The 21,410-nt window shown below is 36.9% G+C and overlaps 1 protein-coding gene across 1 annotated transcript in view; it reads left to right on the forward strand.

Moving 5' to 3' along the window:
• The window catches only part of ABCA13 (ATP binding cassette subfamily A member 13), a 503,546-nt gene that overhangs the window by 16,973 nt on the left and 465,163 nt on the right, over positions 1–21,410 (forward strand). The window contains 2 exon segments of the mRNA XM_017868548.1: positions 5,550–5,643; positions 6,954–7,077. Coding sequence (XP_017724037.1) covers positions 5,550–5,643; positions 6,954–7,077 — 218 coding nt within the window.

The following is a 21,410-nucleotide window of genomic DNA, read 5'->3' on the forward strand; positions in this document are numbered from 1 at the left end:
TGAAATCTTCTCTATTTCAGGGAAATTCTCCTATCTTATATCTTTGAGGAATAACCTCAAAAATTATTTTGTTCCATTTGTTGGATTGTTTACTTTGGGGATGCCAATTTTCCTTATGTTGTATAGTCTTTGTTTTTCAAATATATTAGCTTTTGTGTCTTAATATTTTGCCTTTAAAAGGTTTTAAAATTCATTGCTGTTATTGTAAGCTGTTTCTTATTCCAAAATTGAAATTTAACTAGTATGTATTTTCTTTTATGGTTTCTAAATCACTTAACATTCTACAGTGATGTTTTTTTTTTTGTTTTTTTCCTTAGATCCACAATCTCTTTTTTCACTCATTTGTTTATATCTTTTTTTTGAGCCCTTGTATTCTGAATATTTGTCCTTATTAAAGTGTTCTTCTTAATGAGGCACTTGTAAAGAAATTCTTCATTTTGTTTGAGTTGTTTCTTAGCCAGGCAAGCTTTATAACTTTATTTGGTTTGCTTTATCTGTTTTTGTTGGTTTCTTTCCTTCCTAATGTTTAGATAGGAGTTGTGCACTTTGTTTTATTGCCACCCATGCTTGGGGAGTTCAGCCCAGGTATTATATTTGTTCTTGACTCTCTTTTCAATAAATCTGGGACGAGTTTTATTTCTCCTTCAATATCTAGTGTGATCCCTGAGCATATCCTGTGTGCTCTAATCATCTATGGAAGGAGAATATTGCAAATGGTCAGGAGGGCCAGGGAGAAGAGTGAGGGAAATCATCTGAGATGCAATACAACCTTTATTAGACCAGTTGGGCTCTCTACTCTCCTTTAAAAAATTGTTAAACATTTTATGTCATGTTCAGTTCATCTAGTTGTGGAAATTGCTCTCCAGCTTTGGATTCTTCTCACATTTTGTATGTAGTCCTGGAGGCTTCCCCAAGAGTCAACCTCATTGTTCACTTTCCATGTTTATTTGATCATTCTCAGTAGCAGTTTTTCCAACTCGTCTATCAGAAGCAGGAGATAAGGAGACTCCTTTGGGGTGCTCATCTCCATGGATGGGTATTGGGGATAGTTACCAGGATTGTGAGGGGACTTTGTTATATCTTTAGAGATTGTCAACTGAGTCCAGGTTGAGGCATGGTAAGCTTATCTAATCTGCTCTAGAAACTTTTTTTTTTTTTTTTTTTTTTTTTTTTTTTTTTTTTTTTTTTTTTTTTACGTTCTGGTAGTTTTTTTGTGTTAGGCAAATACAAGTTTATTCCTGCCTCCTCTAATTTATTTTCTTTTCTCTCCCCCACCCCACCCATTTTGTCTGAAAGAAGAAAAAGTCTGTGAGGAAGTTTCAATGTATCCTTTTATGCAGAAGTCCTTTTTGTGTACATGTTCAGCTGTATGTATTGCTAATGTCTTCCCAAATGCCACTGTGGCTCAGCTGTGTTGATGGAACCATGGAAAGGTTTATATTCATGCTCCGGCCACAGGGTGAGAGGAATGGGAGTGGAACAGGGATCTGCGCGTCCACGAAATTCATGGTGAGAAGTGCCTTGCGGATGGGAAGCGCCCGGGTACAGGACTGAGCACTTCCACACTCTGCTGGCGGGAGCTTCTCTTCTGGAAGAGTAGGAGGGCTTTGTGGTGGTTTGGTAGTGGGGGGCATTATTTTGTTAACTGCTAATAGGTTTACCAGACGGTTATTTTTCTTGAGAGGAGAGACTGTGGCAGCGTCGGCGTCAGTGCCATTTGGATAGCAGAAGTGCCAGTTTCTGCTTCTGCTTGGGTCACTTCCTGGTGTTAAGAAGTCAGCACTGGACGGTCTGAGATGTGGGAGATACGGCGAAATCCTAGCATTAATCAGACAGCATTCCTATTTAACAGGGATAGGATTCAAAATGTTAAGCAAGATTCAAGGATAATAATGATACATAAGAAGAAAAACGTCACATAAAAATGTGATGAGAAAGGGAAGGCTGCCTTTGCACCCCTGGAGAGAAATAGTCTTATGAAAGGGTGATTCACTCACGCACAATGGAAAATGACGCGGCAGAACTGGTGTCTGGCTGCTTTTCTCTTGAATGGAGCAACTTCAGACTCAGAACAATGAAAGATATTTTTTCACTTGTGCTTTTCAGAAGGGCCAGTGACCAGCTTGTAAATAAAACACTCTGAGATATTGTTTTTTAGGTTTAATTGGAATTCTGTTATTATTTCAAGATCCTTAGAGATCTCAACGATAAGATTTTCTTCCAATATTATTTTCATTTGAAACGAGAGACTGTTGATTTTTAAGACTGGACTGATAAATGCTTGTGATTTTAGAGTTGCTACTGACTATTTTAATTTGGCTTTGGCAGGGTCCTTTAAATGATATTGTCTTGGTGTGAAGGGAGCAACATCCAGATACTATAAATAATAGATTGATAAATTAATGGCATGAAAGATTTAGACAATAAAAAAGCAAATACAAAATTGGAGAAAATATTTGTAATACTATAAGCCATGAAAAGGCTGAATTCTTTAACTAAACAACTAAATAGAAAAGGATGATTTTAAGTCAGTAAAATAAAGAACAACTTAATAGAAAATAGGAAACTGGAAGAACAAAGAATTAATAGGCAAGGAATTATTATATGCTTAAATTATGAAAATGCTTGATCTTAGTAATTAAAGTTATCAGTATGTTTTGCATATCAGCTTGACAAAAAATTAAGTTTGTTAATCCTAGGTGTTATTGAAAGTGTAATCAGAGTAAATGATAATTGGTTTAGTTTTTAAGGAGGGCATTTTGGTTATATCCATCCAAATTAAAAATCCACATTAAAAATCATATACACTTTAGTGCAGTAATCCCATTTAGCAATGGTACCTCATGGATATACTTACAAAAGTCTGCCAAATATGTAAAATAAAACCTCATGAAGTTAAAAGTTGGGATTCACTGAATTGCGTCTACTTGATTTCATAATGTGCATTGGTTTTAGTATGTTGCTGTTCTGTTATCTGTAATCAACTATAATAGAGTAATATATTTGATGGTTTTGGACCAAAATGCATGCTACACATGTGTCTGACTTTGATGGCCTTTACCTTTTCAAGAAAACTGTTGCAAATTTGAGCAAAATTTTCCTAGTTGTAATATTTTAATAGTGTCATGTAATGTAAAACATTTAGAAATACTCCTAAGAGAGTTTTCAATGTCAAGCAGAAATGATTCTTTTCTGAGTAAATACCACCCTAATTGATAAAAAAAAAAACAAAAAACAAAAGAAAACCTCATGATATCACTGGCCCCAAAGAGAAAAACATGCAAATTTTCATGATGAAGTGATTGGTTAAATAAATAAAATCCTACAGTGGAATATTATGTAGTCGTTAAAAGTAAGGAGGTGGAACTATAAGTGCTGTTGTGGAAAATTGGTTCTAACACATAATACATATACATGTATTTTGTAAATAGATAGTTTATCCTATAGGAGAGTGGTTGTAATTTTTGTGTTCTTTTAAAATTTCTCAACCATACATATGTTTGTTTACATATTTATAATGTCAAAAGTTATATGAGTCTTGGGTCTATAAACCATTTTCTGTTTTCTTTATAACTGCTTGTCTTAAAAATAGCTATCATATGTTATTAAAATGAAAAAGAATAAAAAACCAAGAAAATTATGTGTTTATTCTTCTTAATGCTATCAAGTTATCATTTAATATGAGGTATATTTTTTATTTTGCTTATGTATATTCAGTCAGAATTAATGATAGAATCTTCCCCCACCACCTCTCTACCCCAATACTCCTGTAACTTATTAATTTGTTACAGAGAATGACCAAAATGACTTAAATAAATAGTTATTTCCTGAGTGTCCTTGACCTTTCTTTATAGTTTAATTGTGGTCCCTTGAACCAGAGGGCAATCTGCAGGCATTTTCTTTGTTATCAGAATGTGTGAAACTGGGTTTCAGGACTGTGTCAGAGAACTTTTAATCATGATGCACTTTTGGCACAAGAAATACCTTCTCATGGATTATTTCAAAGATGGTGATTTATTTTTAATTTTTAATTTTTTTTTGAGATGGAGTCCCACTCTGTTGCCAGACTGGCATGCAGTGTGTTGCGATCTTGACTCACTACAACCTTCACCTCCCGAGTTCAAGCGATTCTCCTGTATCAGCTTCCCGAGTAGCTGGAATTACAGGTGTGTGCCACTACTCCTGGCTAATTTTTTTTTTTTTTGGTAGAGATGGGATTTCACCGTGTTGGCCAGGCTGGTCTTGAACTCCTGACCTCAAGTGGTCCGTCTGCCTCAGCCTTCCAAAGTGTTGGGATTACTGGTGTGAGTCACCATGCTCGGCCAAAGAGGGTGATTTCTTTTCTTCTTTAATTACACCAGGGATGGAAAAACTCTTTTCCACCTGTGTTTTGTCTTGATGGCTTTAGGCCACTCATCTGGTCGCATTTAGATCTGCTTACAGAGAAGGATTACTGCAATGGGATATGACCACGGCAGTTCAAAGAATGAAGAAACCAAAGTGACCAGAAGTTCATGTTAGTTCAAAACATTATAACTGGGAATCTGAAACAGTAAGACATCCTCTTTGGTGTTTGATGGAGCATTCTTAACTTGCAGATTTTTAGGTTTCTGTTTGTGCATTTATTCAATAGCTTGCCTATTTTTTGTCTGGCTATAAACTTTTGCATTTGTAAAATGATGTCATCTGAATTCAGTACAAGAGTATCCACCATAAAACAAGTAAAGAACGATGACAGTAAAATTAATTTTATGATAATTGAGGCTTTTCTATTAATTTTTTGAGCTATACCTTATAGTTGGTGATTTTTTCCTCAAATGATTAAATTCCATGTGTCAATGGCAGTTCATTTTCTTTTAACTTTGAAAATTTAAGGTTGTACAAATTATTGCAATCATTTCGAGTAGCTCTTTTGTAGTCTGTGTCAAGAGATTTTACTCCAGTAATCTTAGTTTTAGGAGTTTATTCTAATTTTAAGACAATTCAAATGAAATATTATTTATACACAAAATGTTCTTTAATAGAGGAATGTGTGAATTATGGTGTATTCATTAGGTAAGAATTTTATGCAACAAGTAAGCTGATAGTTATAAACCTCATGAGGCAATATTGAAAATATGCATAAAAGAAGGAAAATGAGAAGTGGATGCTACCACCAAAGCCAGCAAAATATCTATTTGGGTAAAAAAGTCAGAAACATTAAAGAAATTAGAAAAATAAAAATAGTTGCTATATTGAAGTATGGGAAATATGGGTGAAGTTATTTATTTCTTTAATTTCTCTAATGTTATAAGTTCTGCAATAAATAAAAGTGTGCAGAAAAAGGAAAGAAGCAAAGCTGGGTCTGATGGGAGAAGAACAAGAAGATGACACAGTCACAGATCTGGATGCAATGATAAATAAACTAGGCCTTTTCTGTGGGATCCTGTCCCAAATGACTGTTCTGAGACACAAAGCAGGGATTACAATGACCTCCTTCAATAGATGAAAATATTGTAATATTTTACAATTTATTCAAGTGGTATTGTTTTTTTAAAAAATTTTTCTAGGTCCTTTTCCTTGCTGAATTCTTCTGGCCTTGTATCCTGTTTATAATTCTGACAGTACTTCGTTTTCAAGAACCTCCCAGATACAGAGATATTTGTAAGTTTTACTTTTATATGCTTTTGAATTAATCTTTGGAGAAAAAAACTCATAGCACTCTTTCTTGTGTTTTATAAACTCTGAATGCTGAGTAAAACAAATAGGTAGGGTTTCATTATGACAATAACAACATATCTGGAGTACATGTCAATAAACCACAATTTAGGTTTTGTCTTTTAAGAATGATATTTACACAGGTTCACTCAATCTAACACACAGATTTATTCTTCTAATTAAAACTAACACAGTTTGGGAATAGGTAAATAGCCATTACAAATATAGAAAGAGTAGAAGAAGTATAAGTGGGAGATGCATTGCATAGTTTACCAGCATGATATTGATAGTAATGTTGATGGTGATGATGATGGTGGTGAGAAAATAATGATGCTGATGATATGATGATGATGGTGAAGATGGTGATGATGGAGATGATGGTGATGATGATGATAGAAATGATGATGGTGATGATAGTTATAATGGTGATGAAGATGATGATAGTGGTGATGGTGATGATAGAGATGATAGTAATGAAGGTGATGATGATGGAGATGATGATGATAGAGATGATAGTGATGATGGTGATAATAATAGAGATAATAGTAATGATGATGAAGGCGATAGTGATGATGGTGATGACAATAGTGGTGATCTTGATGGTAATAAAGATGATAGTAATAATGATGGAGATGATGATCAGGAAAATAGTGATGATGGTGATGATGGTGATGGTGGTGTGAAGGAAGGATATGGTTGGGGATGTGTAAACAGCAAGTTATCCACAGAGGTGGCTATTTTCTAGTGACGTTTGTCCTGAAAAGTCCTATTCTGTGTAGAAAGACTTTTTTTGTGTTACCCAATATTTAACAACTATATTTAAGCATTAAGAATTCAACTGGCATTAATCTTGAAGTTTTGCTAAAACTAAAACTCCTACATTTTATATGAGATGGGAAGAAGCATCCTTTTTATTCTTCCTTCTCACAGCTTGTTCATAGATAGCTGTGTCTGGAAGCTTGGCTGTGCATGAGAGGTATTTCCACTCGGTCAATGGGGAAGCTCATAAATCCTGTAGCTATGGCTGCTCAGAGCCATTCTGCCTTGAAACATGCATACTGACTCTGGAAGAAAGGTGTTAGATATGAAGATGTTTCATTTTGTTTGATTTTTTTTGTCTGAGTCCTTAGATCTTCTTTAAATTAACAGCAAGGTTAATAATATAACAATATATTATATTACAATTTCAACTCAACAGGAATTCCATTTCTGGTAGTAGGTATGTGGACTTATTTCTTCTTCGCATCTATTTCTAGGTTATTTGCAGCCCCGAGATCTGCCCAGCCGTGGTGTTATCCCCTTTGTTCAAAGCCTTCTTTGTAACACTGGATCAAGGTGCAGGAACTTCAGCTATGAAGGGTCGATGGAGCATCATTTTCGGTGAGAGAAGCACAAAGATCTTTTTCAGAAATCTCAGAAAGCTGATACGTAGGACAGGCCTCTGCTTTTTGTAAAGCCTCGATAATTTGGGATAGGTCAGAGATCATGAGAAGTATAGAAATTAAAGTTTTATTAAATTCAGAGTCACATAATTCTGGCTCCAACTAATGGTTAGCTTCCAGCAGGAGATCTTTCCACTGCCACTTGCAGGACTCGCAGGGTAATAACTGATTAGCAAATGCCATTTGCATGTGATAATTTGTTTTCTGTAGGTGAAAACTATGACTTCAAAATTACTTGTCTAGCAGACTTTTCATTTTCGTGCCACATGCCCCTAGAACAATTATTTTTTGAGCTACCTACTGGGTTTTTTCTACCGTGCTATTAGTTGACCAGAATCCTGTCCCTAGCTGACAGCAAATAAAAACTGGGCAGTACTGCTTTATTTGTCATAAACCACCTAAATGGACTACAGGACAGGTAAGCTGCCTTCTCTGAGTCTCTGAATGCTGAGCTATGCAACTGACACTGTAGTTGGCCTTAAAACTCAAGAAGAGAAGGAGAAGAAGAGACAAAGTGAGGGGGTTTCACTTGGGGGATCCTGAATGCCCTGGAAACTTCTCCCAGGTGAAGTTAGGAAGGGAAGGAAGTGACTAGTTGATTATGAGAGTTTGCATTTATCAGAGTTTTATTTAATCTGTATTTACTAATATTAAATAATCTAAGATGTTTGAATGTAAAGCAAATGTTGACATATATGATCTTTATCCTTCACCTTTAAGTTACAAGAGGAAAATTAAAAATTTCCAGAAAATTTTCGGCATATCAGGTACAATATTTATAAATGGTGTTGTTTTAGTTCATTTGGGCTGCTATAATGAATACCATAAACTGTATGGCTTATAAGAAACAAATATTTATTTCTCATAGTTTTGGAGACTGGGAAGTCCAAGATCAAGGTGCCAGCTGATCTGGTATCTGGTGAGAACCCTTTCCATAATAAATGACACCTTCCAGCTGTGTTCTCACGTAATGGAAGGGATGAGGCAGCTCTCCAGGGTCTCTTTAATAGGGGCACTAACCCTATTCATGAAGGCTCTGTCCTCATGATCTAATCACCTCCCCTATATCATCTTAGGGGTTACGTTTCAACATAAAAAGTTGGGGATGGGAGATGCCAACTTTCAGACCATAGTAGGTGCTTACTTTTTCTGAGACAAATCATACAGAAATATGATATAAAGAGGCTCATTTGAAAATACTGCAAAGTCATAACCCTGAAAAGTTCAATGGCCTTTTCTTGAATGTGTGGAGAAGGGAAATATACAAAACTGTCTTTCTTGGAAGCATTAGAAGAGCTTGAGACTTAGCAATGTCTTTATTTCAAGTCTTCTTACATCTCTTCCTTACTTGGAATGGGAAGTTTAAATGATGTTGAAGTGGAAAGGATATGATTTTGTGGCTAAACAATACTGGCTCTGTTACCTTTGGTTCTGTGAATCTGTGCAAATTAATTAACCTCTCTGAATCTGTTCACTCACTTTAAGTTTTGTGAATGTTAAAAACAAATATAGAAAACATCTAGCACAACGTATGGCACAGAGGCATTCAACCAATGGGAGTTAATAATAACAAATTCTTATTACTATGGCTGTAACAATTATAAAAATACTACTTGAAGACCAGGTGTGGTGGCTCACACCTGTAATCCCAGCACTTTGGGAGGCCGAGGCAGGCAGATCGCCTGAGACAAGGAGTTCAAGACCAGCCTGGCCAACATAGTGAAACCCTGTCTCTACTAAAAATATGAAAAAATTAGCCGATGTGGTGGCAGGTGCCTGTAATCCCAGCTATTGGGGAGGCTGAGGCAGGAGAATTGCTTGAACCCAGGAGGGGGAGGGCGCAGTGAGCCAAAATCGTGTCACTGCACTCCAGCCTGGGTGATAGAGTGAGACTCAGTCTGAAACAAACAAAAAACCCAAAATTACTTGATACCAGGAAATAATCGACCTTTGTTTTCTTTGTGTTTTTCTACGTCAACATCCTCATTTCAATGTGCAGAAATTCAGGGGTTATAAAAGCAACCTGATGAGATTCTTCACCTAACATTCTGAGAGTGGTAGTCAGGTTAATAGTTCACCAGCATTGCAAAGCCTTTAACTTTGAGAACCAAGAATGAAATTCCTCACCTTGTCTAGTAGCGCCCAAGGAAGAGGTATAAGAAATACAAAATAAAATAGGGAAAGGAAATTTTAAGGAGTAAGGAAAGAGGGGAGAGGGAGAAAGGAGACAAGGAAGAGTGAAGCATGCTGTCAATAGACCTGGCCACTCGACCAAGTAGATTTCATGTGTTTTCATATTGGAGCAACTGTGGATTCAACTGAAGTTCAAACCCATAAATAAAGACTCCTTCCTGATTATTTTGTGGTAATTGTCTCGGTTTAAAAACACCTGAAAGCACCTGGGTGCAGTGGCTCAGGCCTGTAATCGCAGTTCTTTGGGTGGCCGAGGTGGGCGGATCACGAGGTGAGGAGTGTGACACCACCCTGGCCAACACAGTGAAACCGCATCTTTGCTATAAATACAACAATTAGCTGGGCGCGGTGGCGGGCGCCTGTAGTCCCAGGTACTCAGGAGGCTGAGGCAGGAGAATTGCTTGAACACGGGAGGCAGAGGCTGCGGCAAGCCGAGATTGCGCCACTGCACACCAGCCTGGGCAACAGAATGAGAATCTGTCTCCAAAAAACCCCCCAAAAACAAAAAACAAACAAACAAACAAGCAAACAAAAGCCAAAAATACAAAAACAAAAAAATCTGAAAGCAAGTGTCACAGTTAATGTAGTTCATAAGTTTCCATGACCTTTCTAATTCCTCAGGTAAGTTCACTTGGGGCAGAAATCCCAGGTACCATCTGATGTAGTTTACGATTATGAAAATCAGCTTCCTCATTCCTGTTTTTGTTGGGGGGTTTCCCCTTCATTTTAACAAGAGGATTTCAGAAACATGAAGCACTGCAGGCAACAGAACTGGATATTCTTGCTAGTGTTAGTGGTCACTCCTATTTCGCTTAGTTTAAAATGCTTTGTAATGCGAATATGCCGTCTAAACCCGCCCCTCACTTACCTTTCACTGTCTGCCTACCTTCGGGAGGCTGATCGCCACACCCATGCCGGGGCACGCCCACCCTTGGTCTACAGCACCTGGTGCCTTGCCTTCTCGGCTTTGGTTGGGTGACCTTTCATTTGCAGTTTCTTGAAATGTTTCCAGCCATTTCCTACTGGTCTCATTTGGTGGTCATCAATATTTTTATTTATTTTTTTGTCCATCCTCAAACATGCCCAGATACCCCGAGGATCATCTGACCCTCTCTGCCTCTTTTGCAGCAACCATACTGCCTGGTTCTCAGCCTTATTTGATTATCACCTGCTGCCGCCTCACCTCAGCTTCTCAGTTTGCTTTTCACTCTCTTGACGCTCTTTTTTTTTTTTTTTTTTGAGACGGAGTTTTGCTCCTGTTGCCCACGCTGGAGTGCAGTGACACGATCTCGGCTCACCGCAACCTCCAACTCCTAGACTTATAATTTTTTTTTGTTGTTGTTGTTGTTGTTGAGACAGAGTCTGGCTCTGCTGCCCAGCACTGCAACCTCTGCCTTCCGGGTTCAAGCGATTCTCCTGCCTCATCCTCCTGATTAGCTGGGACTACATTGCCCAGACTAATGTCCTAGAGTGTTTCCCCAATGTTTTATTCTATTAGTTTCATAGTTTCAGGTCTTAGATTTAAGTCTTTAATCAATTTTGATTTTTTTTTTTTTTTTTTTTTAGTGTGGCAAGCGATAGGGGTTTAGTTTCATTCTGCGTATGGATATCCACTTTTCTCAGCAGCATTTATTGAAGAAACTGTTCTTTCCTCATTGAATGTTCTTGGAGCCTTTGTAAAAAATGAGGACTGTAGTGTGTGGATTTATTTCTGGGTTCTCTGTTCTGTTCCATTGGTCTCTGTGTCTGTTTTCATGCCAATACCATGCTGACTTGGTTACTAAAGCTTTGTAGTATATTTTGAAGTCAGGTAATGTGATGCCACTAGCTTTGCTCTTTTTGCTCAGGATTGCTTTGGCTATTTTAGATCTTTGTAGTTGCAAATAAACTTTAGGATTTTTAAAAAATGATTTTTTCCCCTATTTTTATGAAGAACATCTTTGGTATTTTCATAGCGATTGCATTGAGTCTGCAGATTGCTTTGGGGAGGATGGACATTTTAACAATATTGAGTCTTCCAATCCATGAACATGGAACATCTTTCTAATTTTTGTGTGTGGTCTTCAATTTCCATCATCAGGGTTTTATAGTTTTCACTGCAACGATTTTTTACTTCTTTGGTTAGGTTTATTCCTAGGTATGCTATTTTATTGGTAGCTATTATAAATGAGATTGCTTTCTTGGTTTCTTTTTCACATTGTTCACTGTTAGTGTATATAAATGCTATTGATTTTTCTGTTAATTTTGCATCCTGCAACTTTACTGAATTTGTTTATCAGTTCTAATAGTTTCTTGGTGGAGTCTTTAGGTTTTTCTAAATATGAATCATGTTATATGCAAACAAGGATAATTTGACTTCCTCCTTTCCAATTTGGATGCACGTTATTTCTTTCTGTTGCTGGATTGTTCTGGCTGGGACTTCCAGTATTATGTTGCATAAAAGTAGTGAAAGTGGGCATTCTTGTTCCAAATCTTAAAGAAAAGATCTTCAGTTTTCCCCGATTCAGTATGATAGTAGCAGTGATTTTGTCATATAAGGTGTTTATTGTGCTTGACTGTGTTCCTTCTATATCCAGTTTTTGAGAGTTTGTATCATAAAGGAATGTTGAATTTTATCTAATGCTTTTTCAACATCTATTGATATGATTGCATAGTTTTTGTCCTTTGTCTTTTGATGTGATGTATCACATTGATTAATTTGCATGTTCTTGCATCCTTGGGATGGATGAATTCCACTTGGTCACAATAAATGATCTTTTAAATGTAATATTAAATTCAATTTTGTCAGTATTTTACTGAGAAATTTTGCATCTGTGCTCATCAGAAATATTGGCCTCTAGTTTCCTGTTTTGTTATTTTTTGTGTGTATGTCTAGTTTTGGTATCAGGGTAATACTGGCACTGCAGAACGAGTTTGACAGTATTTCTTCCTCTTCAACCTTTTGGATTAGTTTGAGTAGGATTGGTATTAATTCCTGTTTAAATGGTAAAATTTAGCAGTGAAGCCATTGTTTGGGTCCTGAGCTTTTCTTTGAAGGGAGAATGTTTATTACTGCTCTCTTACTACCTGGTATTGATTTATTCAAGTTTTGGATTTCTTTATGGTTCAGTCTTGGTATGCTGCATGTATCTAGGAATTTATTTTTTTCTCAGTTTTTCAATTGAAGAGAACACACAAAAAATAGAAAGATATTCTATGTCCATGGGTTGGAAGAATCAATATTAATAAAATGTCCATACTCTTGGCATGAGCCCTGGAGACAGAGCTTGCAGTGAACCGAGATCATGCCACTGCACTCCAGCCAGGGCGACAGAGCGAGACTCTGCTCCAATGATTCTTTGTTGCTTTTCTGTTTGAATGATCTGTTCAATGCAAAATATGGGGTGTCAAAGTCTCCAGCTGTTATTATATTGAGATCTATCTCTCTCTTTAGCTCTGTTAATATTTGCTTTTTATATATGGATGCTCCACAGTTGGGTGCATTTATATTATTTTATTTATATTATTATATTTATATTACATTTCCCTGTCTGAGAGGTCACATATCTCTGTCACTCCAGGATTTGTCACTGATGACTTATTTATTTTGGTGAGGTTGTGTTTTTCTGGATGTTCTTGATGCTTGTGGATGTTCATCAATGACTGAGCTTTGAAGAGTTAGGCATTTATTCCAATCTTTGCAGTCTGGGCTTGTTTGTACTCATCCTTCTTGAGAGGACTTTCCAAGAATTCAAAGAGGAATAAATGTTGTGACCTAAGCCTGTGGTCACTGCAGTTGTTTCAGCACTAGCTGTTTCATTCCTAAGCCCAAGAATACAGCAACTCTTGGAGGCTCCCAGATAATCAGCCTTGTTGGACTTAGGGAAGTTAAGAGAGCATTCTCTGGGTTACAGGTTGAAGTCTCTTGCTCTCTTCCTTCTGCTTCACCTAATCAGAAGGAGTATCTTTCCACACAGGGCTGCCTGGAATTGGGGGAGGGGTGATGCAGGCACTCCCATGGCACCATGTTGGATCGCAACTGAAACTCATGTTCTTCCTGACCAGTACAGTACTGGGGCTTACCCGAGACCCATGGCCACTACTTCCTGGATGCTGCTGATGTTCATTCAAGGTTCAAGGTCACCTTACTCAGGAGGAGGCCAATTCTGCTGGGACTGAGTCCATCCCATCAGGGCAGCAGATTCTCATCTGGCCTAGATGTGTCTAGAAATGCCATTGGGAAGAAAAAGCCTGGAATCAGGGGCTTCAGAAATCTGCCTATTACTTTATTTTACAGTGGCTGAACTGGTATCCAGCTTGCAAGACAAAGTCCTCTGTAATATTCCTTCTGCCTTCCTCAAGCAGAAGTCTTTCCCCAAGCTCCACTGCCTGGAGTTGGGGAGGGTTGATGTAAGCACTCTAATCGCTACTACAGCTGATATTGCATTGGCACTGCAACTCCCCTGCCTTCAAAACCAGTAGAATACCAGGGCTTATCTAAGGACTGCAGTTCTTGTGGCCTGATTGCCACTCAAATTTGTTTGGGGTCCCAAACCACTTTATCAGCCTGTAGTGAGGCCAGCCAGGACTTGGATACTTCTTGCTGGGGCACAGGATTCTCATCTGGCTCAGGGCTGGTCTAAATGCTCCCTCTGTGGGCACCAGTAGAATTCTTCCCTTTTTTGCATTCTATTGTGACAGGGCAGCACTGACTTTCAGTACAAAGATTCACACTCAGTTTACTCTCCCTCCCTCAAGCACACAGAATCTTTCTCCATGCTGCACTGCCTGGGATTGAGTGAGAAGAGGTAGGCAACAGAAGACTGTCCTTTCTTCTTCAAGGCCTCTTTCCATCTTAAATGTTATGAACATTAAAAAATAAATCTTTGTGTGGACAAATATTTTAATTTTTCTTGGGTTAATACCTAGGAGTAGAATTCTTGGGATAAATGTTTAGTGTATGTTTAGCTATACAATATATGTCCAGGCTGTTTTCCAAAGTGTTGTGCAATTTTATGCTCCCAACATTAATACATAAGAATTCCAGTTGTTCCACATTCTTGCTAACACTTGTTATTATGTTGTTCTCTTGAATTTTAGCCATTATACTGTTGTATTTTGTTTTCTAATTGTATTTTTAATTTATGTTTTCTTGATCAGAAATGATGTTAAGCATCTTTTTATATGTTTATTGGCCATTTCAATATTTTTTGAGGAAAGTGTTCAAATATTTTATACAATTGATTTTTTATTTTTGGTTTTATTGAATTCTTAGAGTTTTTTTTTACATATGCTGGTCACAAGTCTTTAATCATGTGTATACGTATTATACATGTATTGTAAATATTATTTTCTAATTTATGCTCTGTCTTTTGAAGAGCGGGGGTTATTTATTTTGATAAAATATAATTTATCATTTTTTTCTATCTTGATTTGTGCTTTTGTGTTTTCTTTAACAAAGAAATATTTGCCTAATATTTTGAAGATCATTCAGATTTTTTCCTGTATTTTCTTTTAACAATTTTAGCTTTTGTTTACAGGTACAATTTATTTTCAGTTTGTTTCTTTCTATGGTGTGAGGTAACTTTTGAGGTTTATCTTTTTACGTATGTATATATAATTCTAGTAGCATTTGTTGAAAAAACTTCTATTTCATGAAAATACATTGGGACCTTTGTTTAAAATCAATTGATTTGTTAATAGTATGAAGGACTGTGTTTGGACTCTCAGATCTGTAGGTTTCGTTTCACAACATCACAGTATAGCAAGTATTACAACAAAGTGAGCCACATACATTGTTTAGTTTTTCATTGCATATACAATTTATGTTTATATCTTAGTCTATTAAGTTTGCAATAGCATTGTCTAAAAAATGTACATACCTTAATTAAAAGAACACTTTATTGCTAAAAAATGCCCATGATCATCTGAGCCTTCAGTGAGTCAATCTTTTTCCTGGTGAAGATCTTGTTTTGTTGCTGATGACTGCTGACTGATCAAGGTGGTGGTTGCTGGAGATGGAAGTGGCTGTGGCTGTTTCTTTAAGCAAGACAGAAATGAAGTTTACTGCATCATTGACTGTTTCTTTCATGAGATATTTCTCTGTAGCATGTGATGCTGTTTTATAGCATTTACTTACAGTAGGACTTCTTTCAAAATGAGAATCAATCTTCTGAAACTCTGTCACTGACTTACCAACTAATTTTATGTAATATTCTAAATCCTTTGTTATCATTTCAATAATGTCCACAGCATCTTCACCAGAAGTAGATTCCATCTCAAGAAGCCACTTTGCTTGTTTATCCATAAGAAGCAACTCCTCATTCATCAGTTTATTATGAGATTGCAATAATTCTGTTACATTTTAAGGCTCCACTTCTAATAGTAGTTCTTTTGCTATTTCCATCACATCTGCAGTTACTTCCTCCACTGAAGTCTGGAACCCACTCAAAATCATCCATATATTTGGAACCCACTCAAAATCATCCATATATTTGAATCACTATCTAGGACTCTATAGCTTTATGAAATGCATTTCTTAAATAATAAGATTTGAAATTTGAAGTTACTTCTTTCTCTACGTGCTGCAGACTGGATGTTTGTTAGCAGGCATGAAAACATTAATCTCCTTGTACATCTTCATTGGAGCTCTTGGATGACTGGCTGCATGATCAATGAGCAGCAATATTTTGAAAACATTTTTTTTTCTGAGCAGTAGGTTTTGACAGTGAGTTTAAGATATTCAGCAAAATATGCTGTAAACAGAGGTGCTGTCATCTAAGCTTTGGTGTTCCATTTATAGAGCACAGACACAGTTGATTTAGCATAATTCTTAAGGGCCCTAGGATTTTTGTAATGGTAAATAAACATTGGCTTCAACTGAAGGTCACCAGCCGTATTAGTCCCTAACAAGAAAGTCAGACTGTCCTTTGAAACTTTGAAGGCAGGCATTGACTTCTCCTCTCTAGTTAATGAAAGTCCTAGATAACATCTTCTAATGCAAGGCTGTTGCATGTACACTGAAAATTTGTTGTTTAGTGTAGACACTTACAGCAATTATTTTAGCGAGATCTTCTGGAGAACTTGCTTCAGGTTCTTTATCAATGCTTACATCTTCACTTTGCACTTTTATGTAAGGGAGATGGTTTATTTCCTGAACCCTCATGAACCAACCTCTGCTAGCTTCAAACTTTTCTTCTGCAGCTTCCTCACCTCTCTCAGCCTTCATAGAACTGGAGAGAATTAGGATTGTTCTCTGGATTAGACTTTGGCTTAAGGAAATGTTGTGGCTGATTTGATCTATCCAGACCTCTAAAACTTTTTCCATATCACTTTCTTATCATTTGTATTTTCACTGGAGTGGCACTTTTAATTTTCTTTAAGAACCTTTTCCTTGCATTCACAACTTCATTAACTGTTAGTGAATTGCATTTATTAACTGCTTGGTGAAAGAGTCCTAGCTTTCAGCCTATCTCAGCTTTTAACATGCCTTCCTCACAGAACTTAATCAGTCTTAATAACTAATAAACACGGGAGGCAGAGGTTGCCAGGAGCTGAGATTGTGCCACTGCACTCCAGCCTGGGTGACAAGAGTGAGACTCTGTCTCTAATAATAATAATAATAATGATAATAATAATAATAATTCTACCTTCTGATTTAAAGTGACAGACTTGTGGCTCTTCCTTTCACTTGAACAACTAGAGGTCATTGTAGGGTTATTCATTAGCCTAATTTCAATATCATCATGTCTCAGGGAACAGGAAGGCCGGAGGAGAGGAAGAGAGATGAGGGAATGGCCAATCAGTGGAGCAGTCAGAATACACATAAAATTTATTGATGGAGTTCTCTATCTTATATGGGCATGGCTTGTGGCATCCCCAAGCAATTATGATAGTAATATCAAAGATCACTGATTGCAGAACACAATAGCAGATACAATAATAATGAAGATTTAAAGTACTTTTTGAGGATTACCAAAATGTGACACAAAGACACAAAGTGAGCTTTGGAAAATTGGCGTTGACAGACTTGCTCAATGCAGGGTTGCCATGAACCTTCAATTTGTGAAAAACACAGTATCTCTGAAGGACAGTAAAGCAAAGCATAAAAAAACAAGGTAGGCCTGTACACAATTCAATAATTGTTAGTTTCTTCACAGAGCTGGGCAACCATCATCATAGTTAATTTTAGAAAAATTTCACCAACCCGACAAGAAAATCTAAATGTATTAGCATACACTTCTCATTTCCTCCCAATCTCCCCCACGCCTAACCTTGGGCATACAACTAAACTACTTTCTGTCTCTATAGATTTTACCATTCTGGACATTTCCTACATATAGAATTTGTATAAGTTATAGGCTTTGTTTGGTGACTGACCTCTTTCATTCAGCACAATGTTTTTAAGGTTCATTCGTGTTGTAGCATCTAAAATACTTCATTTTAAAACTGAGGATCAACTAATATTCCATTGTATAGATATAGGACATTTTCTTTATCTTTTCCTCTGTTGAAGTACATTTGAGTTGTTTCTACTTTTAGGCTATTATGAATAATGCTGGAATATTCATGTGCAAGGTTTAAAAAAAGTATGTTTTTGTTTCTCTTGGGTATATGCTAGGTCATATGATAACTCTATGTCTAACATTTTGAGAAACTGTCAGATTGTTTTCCAACGTAGCTCTACCATTTTCCTCTCCCATCATCAGTGGTATAAAGGTTCAATTACTCCACATTCTCACCAATACTTATATTTCTGTTCTTTAGATTGTAGCCATCTAGGTGGATATAAGGAGTTATTCCATTGTGATTTTTATTTACATTTCCCTAATGGTTTATTATGTTGATAAACTTTTATGTAGTTTTGGCCATTTGTATATCTTCTTTGGAGAAATGTCTATTCAAATCTTTTGCCCACTTTTAATTGGATTATTTGTCTTTTTATTATAAAGTAGTAAGAATTCTTCATATATTTTACAGACAAGTCCCTTATTGGACATATGACTTCCACATCTTTTCCCCACCATTTTCTGGGTTGTTTTTCCACTTTGTGATTGTGTTTTTGAAGTAAAAGTTTTAATTTTCATGAAGTCCAACTTACCTATTTTTTTCTTTTGTTGTTTGTGCTTTTGGTGTCATATCTAAAAGGCTCAGCCTAATCTACAATCATAAAGATTTACTGCTATATTTTCTTCTAACAGTTTTACAGTTTAGCTTTTACATTTTAGCCTATTATCCATTTTGAGTTGACTTTTGTGTATGATGTGAGGAAGGGATGGTTACAACTTCATTCTTTTGCATGTGGATATGCAGTTGTCCTAAAGGGTTACCTTCTATCTATAGATTAGTTTTGAGAGAATTAACATTTTAAAAACATTGAATCATCCAATCCATGAGCATGATATAGCTCTCCATTTATTTTAAGCTTTCTTGAATTTCTCTCAGGATTTTTTCTGTAGCCCTCAGTTCTATGTATATTTCATTAAATGTATTCCTAAGTAGTTAATTTTTTTTGGTATTGTTTTAAACATCTTGATTTCTCAAAGAACTAAGAATAGAACTACCACTGTATACAACAATTTCATTACTGAATGTCTATCCAAAGGAATATAAATCATTATATTAAAAAGATATCTGCTCTTGTGTATTTATTGTAGCACTATTCACAAGAGCAAAGTTATGGAATTGACCTAGTACTGTCCTCCAGTCCTTCCTCTCTGGCATAGATAAATGGGAGCAGTAATGTGAATCAGCCATAACAGCCTTCTTAGGAGAATTATTTCTGCCTTTGGATCTACTTAGAAATAATTCTCATTTGATAAGAATTTGTCCTGCTTACCTAAGCAAAAATTAACAAAAATTGTGATAGAAAGAATAATCATATTGCTTCACATTCCTTGCTTATTCTTGTAGTCCTTATGCTGAAAATGTGCATATCTCAGTATTAGTCTCACCACTGCCACACCTCTTCATGCTTATTTACGCAGTGCTGGGTGCTGGATGCTCCTCACACCATCCTATTAGGTGGGTAATATTTTGATCTTATTTTAAAGATAATCTCCCAAGTGTGACACTGCTTTAAAAACATTTTGACTCCAAGGGAGCTTTCATTGGGTCTAAGTTTTCTCATCTTCACACTGAGGAAGGGACCTGAATAATGATTTCCAAGGCCCCATTCACTTCTGACAACCTCAAGTGGATCCTTCACAGAATTGCAGGGATGTCTCTGGGTGCAGTAGTGGTCCTGGCCCTTTGAAGGGGTGATTCTCCGTGCCAGTCTGAGGGCTGAGAAAGTTCAGTTATCTCTGCTCAGTGGCCTTCTCTTGTCCTCCCCACTGTAATCTCTTTTATCCCCCACCTTCGCTTTGCAGGTCTTTTCCTAGCCTGGCAGGTTAAGCACTACCTGATAAAAGTCTCAATAAAGACCTGTACTTAGAAAGGAGGAAAATGCTCTCCACCCAAATCCTATTATAGCTCTGGGATTTCCCTGCAACTCTGGAATTCACCATCTCTCTCTCACACACACACACAAATTAACATTTAATCAAAGATTTTCTATGTATTTTTCTGCTATAAACATTTCTTATGTCAATGATAGTTCCTAATCTGGTCTTAAGGACAAATTGAAGTACTTTTGAGATAATAACTAGAAAAAGAACATAAAGCCTGCTCATTATTACCAGGGAAACTCATCTTGAATTACATCGATTTCTATAATCTGATAATTCTATGGTTTCCCAGGCAAATCTCATGTTTGGGTGAAGCAAGAGAGTTTGAATCATGGTTCACAGCTTTCAGAGGTCGTTTTTAGCCTTTAATATGAGGCCTCAGCAGAGAAGTAGTTTCTTGTTGTGCTTTTGAAATTCTGATCCACTCAAGTTGAAGGCCACACTTAAAAGGTAAGATTTCTGGCTGGGCATGGTGGTTTATGCCTGTAATCCCATATTTTGGAAGGTCAAAGTGGGAGGATCACTTGAGGCCAGGAGTTCAAGATCAGCCCGGGCGATATAGCAAAATCCTCTTTCTACCTTTTTTTTTTTTTTTTTTTTTTAAAGCAAAGCAAAACAAAACAAAACCAGGTGAGATTTCTGTTGAGTGTATGTAGCAACCACCTGTAGTAGAAGGTCATCTGAGCCAGTGCTCAGTTCTCTGGGCTCCAGTTCTCTGGCTCCAGTTTTGCTGCAAACAGTCTGTTTGCTTTTAGCAAATTCACTTTGATTATCTGGGCCACATTTCCTCATCTCTAAATAGCTGACTTGAAAGTCATTGAATTTATTTTATTCATCAATAAATGTTGAACCTGCTTTGACTTCATTATAGATTGTGAGAATTAAGTGATAATATTTGTGGAAGAGATTTACTGTAACTCTTTGTGATGTAAGCTTCGTTATTCTTTCATGGTAGATTTACATGTTGACAACTGTTAATTCATTTTCACTATGTTCTCTAATTTGTAAAATAAAGGTGTGGAATTAAAAAACTAAAACATTCCCCATAATTGTCTCTGTCTCCTCCTCATGCAGAGATCATATCATGTCTCTACTGTTCACTGATGTGTTTATTGCACTGCACATCACTGATGTGCAGGGCGTGCTGTATAATATGTGTCAAATAAATTAAAAAGAAAAGGCTTATAAACATAAAATGGCTGAGCTTTCAGATAATACAGAGAATGAAAACAATTTTCTAATTTTAAATTTGTGAAGATTTTTAAAATAACGATTTCTCTTTTGGATGAGGGTCAGGTAAAATGGGCTCTCAGGGTAGATGATGGGAGCGTAAATTGGTACCAAGTTTAATTGAAAACAATTTGGGCCGGGCGCGGTGGCTCAAGCCTGTAATCCCAGCACTTTGGGAGGCCGAGACGGGCGGATCACGAGGTCAAGAGATCGAGACCATCCTGGCTAACACGGTGAAACCCCGTCTCTACTAAAAAATACAAAAAAACTAGCCGGGCGAGGTGGTGGGCGCCTATAGTCCCAGCTACTCGGGAGGCTGAGGCAGGAGAATGACGTGAACCCGGGAGGCGGAGCTTGCAGTGAGCTGAGATCCGGCCACTGCACTCCAGCCTGGGCGACAGAGCAAGACTCTGTCTCAAAA

This window comes from Rhinopithecus bieti, unplaced genomic scaffold (genome assembly GCF_001698545.2).
Source record: "Rhinopithecus bieti isolate Rb0 unplaced genomic scaffold, ASM169854v2 scaffold_3527, whole genome shotgun sequence".
Lineage (NCBI taxonomy): Eukaryota > Metazoa > Chordata > Mammalia > Primates > Cercopithecidae > Rhinopithecus > Rhinopithecus bieti.